Here is a 14,410-nt window from a genome sequence, read left to right as displayed (position 1 = left end):
CAGCCACTATACAAGCCACAGTTGATAAAACACTTGAACCACTCAAACCATCAATAGCTTCTGTAAGTGCAAATGAAAATGCCCTGTCTTTAAGGGTAATGCCCAATATAGCATAAATGTAGCCACTATACAAGCCACAGTTGATAAAACACTTGAACCACTCAAACCATCAATAGCTTCTGTGAGTGCAAATGAAAATGCCCTGTCTGTAAGGGTAATACCCAATGTAGCATAAATGCAGCCACTATACAAGCCACAGCTGCTAGAACACTTGAACCACTCAAACCATCAATAGCTTCTGTAAGTACAAATGAAAATGCCCTGTCTTTAAGGGTAATGCCCAATATAGCATAAATGTAGCCACTATACAAGCCACAGTTGATAAAACACTTGAACCACTCAAATCATCAATAGTTTCTGTAAGTGCAAATGACAATGTCCTGTCTGTAAGGGTGATGCCCAATATAGCATAAATGCAGCCACTATACAAGCCACAGTTGATAAAACACTTGAACCAATCAAACTCAAATCATCAATACCTTCTGTAAGTGCAAATGAAAATGCCCTGTGTGTAAGGGTAATGCCCAATGTAGCATAAATGCAGCCACTATACAAACCGCAGTAGATACAACGCTTAACCACAAGAACAATCAATAGCTGCTGTAAGTGACTTAGAAATTAAGATCAGAAGTACAATTAAGCAGTCATTTTGCATATTTAAAGACATTGATGTCAAGTTCATGTATATTAAGACTTATGTTACTACACTTGACCAAACTTCTAGTGGTTCGGTTGATCCTGCTCTATTGCAAGAACTAATTGAATCCCAACTTGAAATGAATCAGCAATTAGAGAGCCATATGAGAAATTTAATTACAATTGACCAAGATAAAACAAAGACATAAACTGAATATTCTAGCATTTGGAGTGTTACTGCAGCCATATGACAAGATATTCATTTGTGACATTTTATCCAACAAATTTGGTATGCAGCAGGTTGCAATAACAAATGTTTGTTGCCTTGTTAGCCCAAATAGCTCTTGTAATGAAAGTGATTCCTGCACATCAAGTCCCATTATTTTTTTGGTGAACGCATTGAGAATAAAAAAAAAACTGATCCTGCAAAAACCATATGAACAAAAAGGAACTGATCAGATTCAGCTTAGAAATGATGTTTCTAAATCTGATTGCATAAAGAAGGCAAAGCTGTATGAAGAAATCCATGCATGAAAGTAAAACAGTTCAAAATAGGGATGATACCTTTTTATTGACAGTGAATAGATATAAAATCATTTAACTGGATATTTCGAACACATATAGAGTGTTCATCATCAGCAGTAAAACTAAAAGACATGGATAAAAATAAACAAAATATATACCTAATAAACTAATTACATATAGTTTATTGCTCTTATTTTTTTCAATGCAACAGCGGAGGCTAATCTCTTTGACCTTTTTGGTTCTGGTTCATTATAATTATCTGACATATTATGTGGACAGAGGTCATAGCTCTTAGGTGAGGTGATATTTACTTTATTTGACCTCAGTAAATTATCATAAATTGAGTCTAATCCAAATTCACCTGTATCTCTGTTTACGGAAATATTCTTGAAGAGAATCTTTTTAATTTCAATTATTTCCCTGAAAATTTGCCTCAAACCCTGGTCCCTAGAAATCAAAGAAACATTTTCAAACAAAATAAAATGATTTGGAAAATTAAAGATATGTTCCAAGAGGGCCGACATGAAATCTTCAGGTTTGGTATTTTGCATTAAAGACGATGAAATAGAATTATGATGTTGTAGCAATCTTGTTTTTAAATTCTGGTTAGTACATCCCACATAATAGCTTCCACAAGTACATGGGATTTTATAAGCCCCACTTTGTTGCTCTTATGTGGGACGTACTAACCAGAATTTAAAAACGGAATTGCTATAACATCATAATTGTATTCCATCGTCTTTAAAGCAAAATACCAAACCTGAAGATTTCACTGAAGATTGAACATTGTATATGTGTTCGAAATATCCAGTTAAATAATTTTATATCTATTCATTGTCAATAAAAAAGTATCATCCCTATTTTGAACTGTTTCATTTTTGTCATGGAAAGGCAGATGTGGTCTTCAAAGTTATCAAAATCCATGCATAGCATGCCAATGGTGAAGAAAATCTAGTCATACAAAATTGGTAACATAGGTAACAAAATTGTTCCAAAAAATTTGACTACCCCCAGTTGCAATGGACACAAACTAAAAGTCTTTCAAAAACATGTAAATAATATAAATAGCCATGCATGTTCTAAGTTTGAAATGAGTTCTACTGACAGATCAAGTGAATCATTTTACAGTGCAACATCAGAAATCAGTAATATCTCTAAACAGACTGTTTTTAGTAGTGATAGTCCTAACAATACCAGCATTGAATCTAAAGTATTTAATAGCCTAAATAATAACATATAACCATAACAAAAGTGGTAAATATTGGATGAGCATTGGTCAAACAGCTGTCTTTAGTAATAAACCTTATTATACATCAAAATTCCATGAGGTAGAATATGCCCTCTGTACAGAAAAAGCAGACATTTGTTCATTTTGCACAAAAAAAGAAAAGCAGACTTGGAGGTGTTCAGATCCAAGTACCTGGTTACCCTTTGGCAACCAACTTATCTAAAGCAGGAGGAAGAGGAATAGCCACATACATCCAAAACCCACTAAGGTAAGAAACATTGATATTAATTCAAAGAGCCATATGTTGAATAGGTGTAGATTTCACTTCTCTCACCTTTTGGACCCTTTCATATAGGATGCATGTACAGAAGTCCCAGTTACCCCACCCATGAGTCTTCCTTCTTGCTATTAGTACACCAACTAATAATAAAATGAAAGCATCAAGGTAATATGTAAATTGTTGGTGACTTCAATCTCCTGTATATTCATTGGGTCAATAGATCTGAATTCTCAGAAAATAATTCAGTAAAACCTTTCTTGGAATATCTATTTAATCACCCCCTGTACCAGGCACTTAGCTTCCCAACTAGATATAAAGAAAGTCATAACCCTCCATTGCTCTATCTTCTGCTAATAAAGGACCAAGAATCAACAATAAGTATTGACCCCCTACCACCATACAGAGCAAGTGATCACTGCCATAGGTTGCAGTTTTAGACAGTACCTGTACAGATTAGAGTTTACAACTCTAGTTTAAAACCTATAGAGTTTAAAACCTATTCATAGGATAAAAATACCCAAATTTTCACATTTTCTAAGAAATCCAGTTTCCCCCTCCAACTCCCCCCAATGTCACAGATTCTGGTCGGAATTTAAAATTAGAGCTTTAAAGCACAAGATCCTTCTAAATATCAAGTTTCATTAAGCTCTGGTCACCCTTTCATAAGTTACAAATACCTCAATTTTCAAAATTACCCCTCCCCCCCAACTCCACCAAAGACAGAAGATCCAGTCCAGTTATGTCAGTCATACATCTTAGACAGGTTTTTATTCTTCCCATCCAGTATCATCCTGATCTCACCACTTTAAGTATTTTCTAAGATTTCTGGTCCCCCCCGACTGCCCCCCCAATTATGACAGATCCGGTTGATATTTAAAATAGTAGACCTGAGTTATAAGATCCTTCTAAATATGAAGTTTCATGAACATCTGATCATTTCTTTTTAAGTTAAAAATATGTCACTTTTTCTAATTTTTCAGAATTACCCCCCCCCGCCCCCTAATAGGGCGGATCCATTCCAATTATGTAAATCATGTATCTAAGACTTCTGCTTATTTTTCCCACCAAGTTTCAACCTGATCCCTCCATTCTAAGCATTTTCCATGATTTTAGGTTCCCCCACCTCACTCCCCCCAATGTCACCAGATCCAGTCGGGATTTAAAATAAGAGCTTTGAGATACTATCCTTCTAAATATCAAATTTCATTATGATCCAATCACCTTTTTGTAAGATAAAAATACCCTAATTTTCATGTTTTCCAATAATTCCGGTTTCCCCCTCCAACTCCCCCCAATGTCTCAGGATCTGGTCAGAATTTAAAATTAGAGCTTTAAAGCACAAGATCCTTCTAAATATCAAATTTCATTAAGATCTGGTAACCCTTTTGTAAGTTACAAATACCTCAATTTCAAAATTACCCCCCCCCCCCAACTCCACTAAAGAGAGCAGATCTGGTCTGGTTATGTCATTCATGTATCTTAATTAGGTTTTTATTCTTCCCATCCAGTTTTATCCTGATCTCACCACTGAAAGTATTTTCTAAAATTTCTGGTCCCCCAAACTGCCCCCCCCAATTATCCTGGATCTGGTTGAGATTTAAAACAAGAGATCTGAGTTACAAGGCACTTCCAAATATGAAATTTCATGAAAATCTGATCACTCCTTTGTAGGTTAAAAATACTTCATTTTTTCTAATTTTTCAGAATTAACCCCCCCCCCCCAATAGAGCGGATCTATTCCAATTATGTAAATCATGTATCTAAGACTTCTGCTTATTTGTCCCACCAAGTTTCATCCCAATCCATCCAATCTAAGCATTTTCCATGATTTTAGGTTCCCCCACCCCAAACTCCCCCCAATGTCACCAGATCCAGTCAGGATTTAAAATAAGAGCTTTGAGACACAATATCCTTCTAAATATCAAATTTCACTGAGATCCAATCACCTGTTTGTAAGTTAAAAATACCTCATTTTTTCTAATTTTTCAGAATTACCCCCCCCCCCCCAACTACCCCAAAGTGAGCAAATCCGTTCCGGTTATGTCAATCATGTATCTAGGACTTGTGCAGATTTTTCCCACCAAGTTTCATCCCAATCCCTCCACTCTAAGTGATTTCCAAGTTTTAGGTTTCCCCCTCCCAACTCCCCCCCCAATGTCACCAGATCTGGTTGGGATTTAACCTAAGAGCTCTGAGACACAATATCCTTCTAACTATCAAATTTCAGTAAGATCCGATCACCCATTCATAAGTTAAAAATACATCATGTTTTCTAATTTTTCAGAATTAACCCCCCCCCCAACTACCCCAAAGAGAGCGGATCCATTCAGCTTATGTCAATCATGTATCTAGGACTTGTGCTTATTTTTCCCACCAAGTTTCATCTCAACCCCTCCACTCTAAGTGTTTTCCAAGTTTTAGGTTTCTCCCTCCCAACTCCCCCCCCCCAATGTCACCTGATCCAGTTGGGATTTAAGATAAGAGCTCCAAGACACAATATCCTTCTAAATATTAAATTTCATTGATTCAATTACCTGTTCTTAAGTTAAATATACCTCATTTTTTCTAATTTTTCAGAATTAAACCTCCCCCCCCCAACTACCCCAAAGAGAGCAGATCCATTTCGGTTATGTTAATCATGTATCTAGGACTTGTGCTTTTCCCCCACCTAGTTTCATCCCAATCCCTCTACTCTAAGTGTTTTCCAAGATTTTAGGTTTCCCCCTCCCATATCCCCCCTAATGTCACCAGATCTGGTTGGGATTGAAAATAACAGCTCTGAGACACAATATCCTTCCAAACATCAAATTCCATTAAGATCTGATCAACCATTTGTAAGTTAAAAATACTTCAATTTTTCTATTTTTTTCTGAATTAACAGGCCCTCCCCCACTCCCCACCAGATGGTCAAATCGGAAAAACGACTATTTCTAATTTAATCTGGTCTGGTCCCTGATATGCCTGCCAAATTTCATTGTCCTAGCTTACCTGGAAGTGCCTAAAGTAGCAAAACCAGGACCAACAGAATTTGTGATTGCTACATGTCACTTGGTTAATACCAAGTGCCATAAAAAAAAATATTGTTGGGAGCTATTGAAAATCACTCTTCTATTAATTATAAAAGGAAACCAAAAAACCAACCATAAAAAGACCAGGAAGAGAAAAAAAATAATGGAACCTCTAGATAAAGAATGAAATATAAACAGGCATGTAACAAACTGAGAAGTCTTACTAGAAAACCACTGAAAAGTATGAGGAATTATAGCAGCTGTAAAAAAATCTAACCAAACAGAATTTTGGAGGCATACATTGCCTGGTAGGCATTCTGTTACACAGCTTCTACTTTGTGGCACAAAAATCTGTGATAAAAGGGAAATAGTCAATACATTTAATTTAAAAGGTATGGGGCCCCATACCAAAACTGATGTAGAAACCCAATGGAAGAAGATTAAATCTACATGTCTAGATGATGTATGCCCCAGCTAATAAATGAGACATGTGCAGTGCTGACTCATTCTCTCATTCTACTTTTCCAAGAGTCCCTAAGTACTAAATATATTCTGCAAGACTAGAAGGATGCTTACATCATGCTTGTACACAAAGGGGCAATAGAAATGACCCTGACAATTATGAACCAATTAGTCTTGTCAGTAATTGGGAAACTACTTGAGGGTACAGTCAACTCAGCCATTATGGGTCATTTAAATCATAACAGTCTATTATCACCTAATCAACATGGAATTTCAACCTAATCTGTCAGTTGATACTAACCTATTTTGCAACATCTTGATTAAAACAGCATTGGCTACAAAAAGACTTAAATGCAAGCCCCCCTTACAAGTAGCCTACCCAGGGAAAAATCCCTTGGGTTGAGGGGAGGTTATTAAAATTTGGGTAAAATTATAGCAAATCATATAACTGGCTTCTGTATTAAGTGAATATAACACTTGATGCCCTTTATTATGCTCTTTACAAATATAATAATTGCTTCTACCTTAAATTGAGATTTAAGCACTTTTTTAGCTCTTAAAAATGACAAATTTTCAAAAATTATGATGGTTCATATAACTGACTTACCAATAAAGTGAACATACCTCATGATGCCTTTTTTCATGTCCTTTACAAATATAATAATTGCTTCAATTGCAAATTCAAACTTAAGCACTTTCTGAGCTCTTCAAAATGACAAATTTTCAATTTGAGTATGACTTATTGCTCATTTTCTGCAAAATAATACTAATTTTCTCAGTGCCATCTTTTCCATTTTTGTTTTTGAAAAAATAATGCTACATTTTCTCAATGCTAAAATTATTTATAACAAGGTTAGTTTAGGTTAAAAAGTGCTTAAATTTAAATTTAAGGTAGAAGCAATTATTATATCCATAAAAAGCATAAAAAAGGCATCTAGCAGTATATTCACTTTATACAAAAGCCAGTTATACAATTTGCTATAACTTTACCAAAATTTGTCCATATTATTATTGTTTTTTTTTATTATGTGTGTTATTCTATGTTTTTACACTGGGTTTCTGGTGCAAAAGTACCATAATTCTATATTTAGCTTATTACAAAAAATTGCTTTTGTCTAAAATTACCCAGGAAAAATCATTTGGGGAGGCTGTTAAAATTTTGTCTATGCTATTCCTGTTTTTTTTTATTATGTGTGTTATTCCATGTTACTATGTTGGCTTTTTGGTGCAGAAGCACCATAATTTTATATTTAGCTTATTACAAGAACATTCCTTTTTGTCTATAAATGTTGATTTCTTTGAAAATATTGTCAAATTTATTAATAGGCTTGAATAGGCTATTTTAGTTCAAATTTTCTTTCATTGAATGACATTTCACTAAGAAGGTGGATAAAAGGCAGGATCTTGTTATAGCACTTGTATTGCATCATGCTGTAGTAAAGATGTACTTTCCAAAAAGAGGTCTAAACCTGTCAAATATGACTAAGTCACTAAATATTCATACTGAAATCAGCCAAAAAAAAAAAAAAATGACTAGAAGAGATTGAAATGAGATTGATTAGAAATTTTGATAGAAAATTAGTTCTAATTCCTCTCTAGCTTAATACTACCTGCAAAATAGTCTTAATTTTACTTTAAGGCTAGGCTACTTTTTTAAAATTTGGTTTGCCTCAAATTATCCTTGGAGCAATCAAAGGATTTGATCCATGATGGCTCAAACCAACACTGATGAATAGGCCTAACTTTTGCTGATGCAATTCATGGGCTTCAAAACTGTATTTCTAGGCTATATATGATTACATTGTGTCAATTAGGCCTATTTTCCAGATGATGTCATAACATTTGACTAGGCTTGCATTTGTTGCACACTAGTAGCAACTGGGCAAGTCTGAGGCTGATTACAACAGTAAGCTACATTAGGAGCCATTTTCTTCACTTGTTATTATAAAACAGATGGTGATGAGAAAAAAGCAAACATACAATAGCAAAATTTTGCTAATGCTTCTTCTGGTACTGTTAGAAGTAGCTATGATGCATATGCATCATAGGCTCTCTTCTCTTTCAATAAAGCCAAAGCAACAGTGACTAATATCAGACAAATAGTTTGATGAAATATGTCTCCTAAACATGGACAGCAGGTTCCTAACCTTGGATTAGCTAGCCTATTATGTGGACTAGATTGTTGGTACTGACCAAGTTAGGACTCGTTTAAAACAACCAACCTTTAGGACTGTCAACATAAAACAAGTCAATAGTGAATCTTCCTAGAGTAGTATCAAAAGAGACGCTCATTTTTCCCGATTTTTTCAATCATGTGTTGGTAAAAATTATCCTCTTTTCTTTTCTAAACACGAGTATTGACAAACAACGAACAAAAAACTGAGATACCTTATGACAGTGTAAATACCGAAATAAATTAAGGAATTGTAATGGGAATATTTGAACTAAAAATGTCAAGAAAACTAGAGCTAAGTTCTTGCGAAGTTTTATACCTTTAAAATATTCAGTTAGCAGCCAAGTTACCTTATTAAAAATATCACATCCAATAGCAAACGTGAATATCGCCAACGTGAATATTCAAACATAAATTAGCGTGTGAAATTCGAGTTTTTAGGATTCAAGTTTCAAAAATCCTAGAAACCTTATCAAAATAAAGGCTTGGACCCATTTGATCAATACAGGCAAATTTTATTCATGGAGTCCCCCAGGCTATTGCTTTGTTGCAGTGTTTTTTTTTTCTTTTTTAAATGATTTCCCACAGGTATTCCAACACAGCATTGGCCCAATTAAAATGTTTGCAGATGGTAGGCTATGAAGTGTTGTAAGGGCATATCCTTTCCAGTTTATGTGGCACTTATACATGGAGGTTTAAATACTTTGGTCAATTATTTAGAGACAACATTCATTAATCAGGGGAATTGTCATAACCTTAAATCTCACTTGCCAGCAACATGATGATCTTGTAGTTGCCTGCCAGTGAAAAACTTGTTACACCATTCCTTGTCAACTGATAATTTGAATGACTCAGTACTGGTAGATTGTTGACAGAAACTCCTAACATTTATATAAGCCTACTGGAGAGATAGAGATGATGCCATTTAGCCTACAAGTTAATGAGAGGTAGTATGATCCCAGTATTATTTACACTACTGGTTCTAACTTACAAACTAGAGATCATGACCTGAAACTTGTTAGGCCTGTGCAGTTTATGGTAAAATTCTAGTTAATTGACTTCTTGCTATCTCTGAAAGGGTTTAGGTTAGGAAAATGAAACTTTCAGGGATGGGTCTACAGGCTAAAGTATGTCCCGAGAAGGTGTTTTGAAGTACCTACCTCCACTCCTTCTCCCTTTAAAGGGCCCTGGCCTTTAAAAATATGTGTGTTATAAAAGTGAAACCTTGCAAAATAGATCTTCTGCTTAACTGAAGTACAACAAAATTGTTTTCAGCTCTGTAACTTTCCTCAATTCCATTTTAAAAGGTTTTAAAGATATGCAAATAGATTTCCTAAATTTTGAAAAAAATATTGATATGGCTCAAAATTCTACTCAAATAACAGGAATTGCATTTACAGAACTAAAGGCAGAGAAAAAGCAACTAGTAACTGAAAATTAAGGTAAAATGTTGTTTCATCAAAATTTCAATAGGTATAAATGCCTGTCAAATAACCTGTCATGTAGGCAAATTTCAGGGCCCTCTAGAGGGAGAAGAACTAGAGGTAGGTACTTTAAAATACCTTCCCTGAACATACTTTAGCCTGTAGACCCATCTCTGAAAGTTTCATTTTCCTAACCTAAGCCCTTTCCAAGATAACAAGAAGTCAATTAACTATAATTTTACCCAGTTTACCCTATCCAGAGTCTGCTCTCAATTCTCTTCCTCAAGAATTGTCAATCATTAGAATAAACTTGCTGAAAAACTGTTAGGCTACTACTGAATCTTTGGACATCTTATGAAAAGGCTAGATACCAAGCAGTTCTCCAGGGAGTGTAAAGTCAACTTTGAAGCTATTAATCAGTATACTACACCTAGTCACTAAAGAATTTTGAATACAACTTAAATCATCAACTCCAGAGGTCTACAAGGCAAAATCCCAAGATTGCTCAAAAATGCAATTTAAATTAATAGAATCACCAGCTGATTAGAAAAGAATTTTGTTACATAACCTTGACTTGACATGCCTCTTTGAAAGTTTTTTATCATGTTCTCTTGTTTGAAGAGACACCCAGCTGGAAAAAAAAATTAGGGTAAGTTTTGGTAAAAACCACAGTTCTTATTATTAACTTACCAATAAAGTGAATGTACCACTTCATGCCTTTTTTCATGTTCTTTATGAATATAATAATTACTTTTGTTGCGAATCCAAATTTAAGCACTTTTGACCTAACCTTATCATAAATAATTTTGGCACTGAGAAAATGTAGTATTATTTTGTTGAATATGATAAAAAAACAGCATTGAGAAAACATAGTATTGTTTTGTTGGAAAACAACCAATATCTCATACTTTAATTGAAAATTTGTCATTTTTAAAATATCAAAGAGTGTTTAAATTTTAATATGCAATAGAAGTGATTCTTATATTTGTAAACAGCATAAAAAAGGCATCAAGTGGTATTTTCACTTTATTGGTAAGTCAATAATATGAACTGTGATATATTTACCTAAGTTTTTTATGGTTAAGCAGCTTGAATGTCATAATCATAGCCTATTCCCTCTCTTTTGCCAATAAGCCACTGAGGGCAAATCAAACTTTTTAAGCCTAGAGGGGGTAGGGAATGTCATTGAAACCTTTGTTGCATTTAGTTGTTCACATCTGAACTGATTCTAGAGTTACTTGGTCTGACTTGTCAATTGGGTTGACAATGCACATATCAAACTCTAGCTTAAGTCAATTTAAACCTTTGAAAGCCTTGGAAACAACTGGGGGGGAGGCAACTGCTTAAAGTTTTCTACATATACCAAGAATCTGATTAGCCTTTGCTGGACTGGAACATTCTAGGCATGTAAACTAATCTTTAGGTCTTCAGCAACTAATAGACCCAGATCATATTCAGAATGACTACTGATAACAGGTTGCCTTGTTTTGTCCATACTCAGCTGAGTACTGATGTCTTGAGTTTATTTCTACCAAAGTAGATAACTTTTATTTCTTAATATTTGACTTCAGTTTCCAAGTCTCTGCCCAGGAAGTAAATGAGTTCAAGTCTGTTTGAATGGTTTCTATTTTTCTGAACTTTTACCTGAATCAATTACTTTTGAATTATCTACATAAAGGCCTAGGCTATTTTATTTTTGATGTTGGCATTATCTGATGGATGCTGTAGTATACTAAAATCTCATTGGTAATGTAGGCTAGTGGTATAGTAAATCTGTAATATACAACAGAATTTAGGGTAAAGTATAGTGGATCTGCATGCAAAATGTGTTAGGTACAAGTTATTCTACATATTATTAAGAATTATTTTCTTACTTAACACTATTTAAATACTTTACCCCCATCCCCCCTAATGTGCAAATATGCAGTCCAAATTACATATTTCCCATCTTTTTTGTTTCTTGTCTTTCTCTCATGCTAAGCTGAAAAAAAAGTTATACACTGCATCAATGTATGAATAACTTGAGTGGATGGATGAATGAGCTAGGATGAAAGTAAATACATCATCTGATGATTTTTTTATGCTCTTTCATAATTCATTAGTTGCTTCTGACGTGTATATTATTTTGAGCCCTTAATGAGCCAAAAGGGTCAAAACAGATTGTAGTAAGCAAAAGTTGGCATTTGCAAAAGTATATGGTTAGGATGTGCAATATAGCTTTCACTAATGTCATGAGAAAAGACAGACACCTCCCTAAAACCACTCCTGGATCCATCATGGTTTTCCCTCAGTTTATTTCCAATATGAATGACGACTAGATATCATGCCTCCTTGAAGATGATTAACCAGGAATGAGGTATTGGCTATTTCCCAAAATATGGAAATTAGCAACATCAATAATGATTCTAAAGCCAATAAAGACAGCTCAATAATTGAAGACTTTTGCTTTATAATGCTCTTGCCTGTTTAAGGCAATGTGTATAAAATACTTGTTAAAAGGAAATTGAAATGGGAAATTAAAAACAAAATTCCTCAAAGATATTAAATGTAGTTTAGGAAAAATAGAAGCACCATTGACAACCTAGGGTGTTTTCAATGTAATTCAGAATCATCTGATTATAATTGCAGTATTCTTAGATGTTGACAGTTATTTTGACTCTCAAAGACATACAGGGGCGTTACTTGCCAAAATGTCTAGGGAGGGGGGGGTGATTGGTTTACCAACTGGCTGATCCTTTATACTCTTTTTGCCACTAATTAACATAATTTCTATTTCTAATATGAAACTTGGAATCACAATTCAGCCTACAGAATCATATATGTGAGGAAAAATAGCTGCTTATATCTTTTTCCCATAACTATAAGAAGCATATGAACACCAACATGGTGATCTGGTGAGGAATAGAGCTTATTACTAGGGGAAAATTGATAACATGATATATATACAAAAAGATCTCAGAAATGAAAAATTGGTAAATTTAAATTAAAATATACAGATTAAAAAAAAACTCAACTATATCTCTCAGTTAAAAATTGAAATGGTCATTGTCCATTGTTGTGCATAAACATGTCATGACCAGTTTCAGTTTGCTAAAACATCTATCTGTGGTGGCCACAGTTGGTGTTGTTGTTGCAACCCAGTGGTGAATTGACCAGATAGTTGGGAATATCAATTTGGTGGCATTAATTTTACAGAGTAGTCCCTCAAAGGTGATGCAATTTATAACTTTGTTGTTCTCAACCTCAGTCCCTCCCAAAAGGTGTTTGAGCACCATTAGGTCTAACATTAGTTATGCTGGATCTAAGCCTTTTTCAGGAAACATCTTCACGGGTTTGGAAAGGCCTTCATAACTGTCATCCATTTTGCCCTGTAAAATTTGATATGCTGGCCTCAGAAAAGATGAGTTGTCATAGATTGCATCATCCAAGGTGTTCACTAGGGCTGTAAGGACACCACAAAGCTCCTTAACAAAGAATGATTTCCAGTCATCCAGCAGGTTGGCTCCAGAACTAGCAATTGCCTCTGAATAATGGGTAGACAGATGTGCGGGATGGTGTTTAAGTTGGAATTTGTCATTGGCTATTGAACAAAATTTTTCTGCTGCTGCTTTTCCTACCTCAGTTTGCCTCCCTATCTGATCTGGGTCTTTGAGGAGAAAATTTCTTGTTGCCCTGAGTTTTGTTAGCAGTCATCAGATTGAGGTGTTCAGCCTGCAATTTCCTTCAAGAACCTTCATCCTGAACATTACTTCTGATGTGTACGTTCATGTGCCAGGATATATTCAGCCTGCAATTTCCTGCAAGAACCTTCATCCTGAACATATCCTGGCACATGAACATAAACATCAGAAGAAAGTCAAAGTAGGCTATGCAGCAGTGCAGAACGTTGGCTTTTTCTTTTATCATTTTGTCCTCATTTTGTTCTTTTAGCTGTTCAACAGCTTCCACAATGGTGTTTAAGCGGGTCCATAATGCTGTCAAACTCAACAATCTGAATGTCCATTTTGTCATTGACAAATTATTTAGCTTCATTACCAATTCAACCCTCTCCACTGCTTGTTTGTAAGCAGTAACTCTTTTTCGTTCTATTCATAAAAAAATGTACTATTCTTGGAAGATCTCAAACATTTTCTAGACTATAGGACTGTTGCTGGTGGTGTGTTCTATCATGGGGTTCTCTCTATGAGCCATGCATCATATGCGATGTACTTGTCTTCCAAGTTTGTTTGATGTGTGTTCCTGGACACCAGACATATTACTTGTGTAATCATAGCTCTGAAACATAAGAGCCTGCTTGTGCCTTCCTTTTTTAAAACTTCTAGAATCTTGTTGGCAATTTCTTTACCTTTTTATGGCACTTGGTATCTACCAAGTAACATTAGTGATTGCTAATTCTGTTGGTCTGTCCAGGTTTTGCTACTTTAGCCTTTTCCAGGTAACCTAGGACAATGAAATTTGTTTGGCATATCAGGAACTAGACCAGACTAAATTAGAAATTCTTGTGTCCCTGAGTCGACCATCTGGGAGGGGGAGTGGGTCGACACTTAAATCAGAAAATTAGAAAAAAAATAGGTATTTTCAAATTATGAACAAGTGATCAGATCTTAATGAAAC

General features: G+C 34.9%; 2 protein-coding genes across 3 annotated transcripts in view; one reads left to right on the top strand and one right to left on the bottom strand.

Annotated features, from left to right (window-relative positions):
* LOC136026580 (peptidyl-prolyl cis-trans isomerase sig-7-like) overlaps positions 1 to 8,584 on the bottom strand; it is a 48,928-nt gene extending 40,344 nt beyond the window's left edge. For both annotated transcript variants that reach the window (XM_065703287.1, XM_065703288.1), the window contains exon 1: positions 8,422 to 8,584. In XM_065703287.1, coding sequence (XP_065559359.1) covers positions 8,422 to 8,491 — 70 coding nt within the window. In that variant the 5' untranslated portion in view covers positions 8,492 to 8,584. The remainder of the gene's footprint in view (positions 1 to 8,421) is intronic.
* A 391-nt stretch (positions 8,585 to 8,975) lies between these two features.
* Positions 8,976 to 14,410, top strand: part of LOC136026581 (X-ray repair cross-complementing protein 5-like) — a 98,211-nt gene continuing 92,776 nt past the window's right edge. The window contains exon 1 of the mRNA XM_065703289.1: positions 8,976 to 9,003. Coding sequence (XP_065559361.1) covers positions 8,991 to 9,003 — 13 coding nt within the window. The 5' untranslated portion in view covers positions 8,976 to 8,990. The remainder of the gene's footprint in view (positions 9,004 to 14,410) is intronic.

Source organism: Artemia franciscana, chromosome 4 (genome assembly GCF_032884065.1).
Source record: "Artemia franciscana chromosome 4, ASM3288406v1, whole genome shotgun sequence".
NCBI lineage: Eukaryota > Metazoa > Arthropoda > Branchiopoda > Anostraca > Artemiidae > Artemia > Artemia franciscana.
The sequence above is the reverse complement of the archived record's forward strand: the minus strand, read 5'-3'. Positions and strand labels throughout refer to the sequence as shown.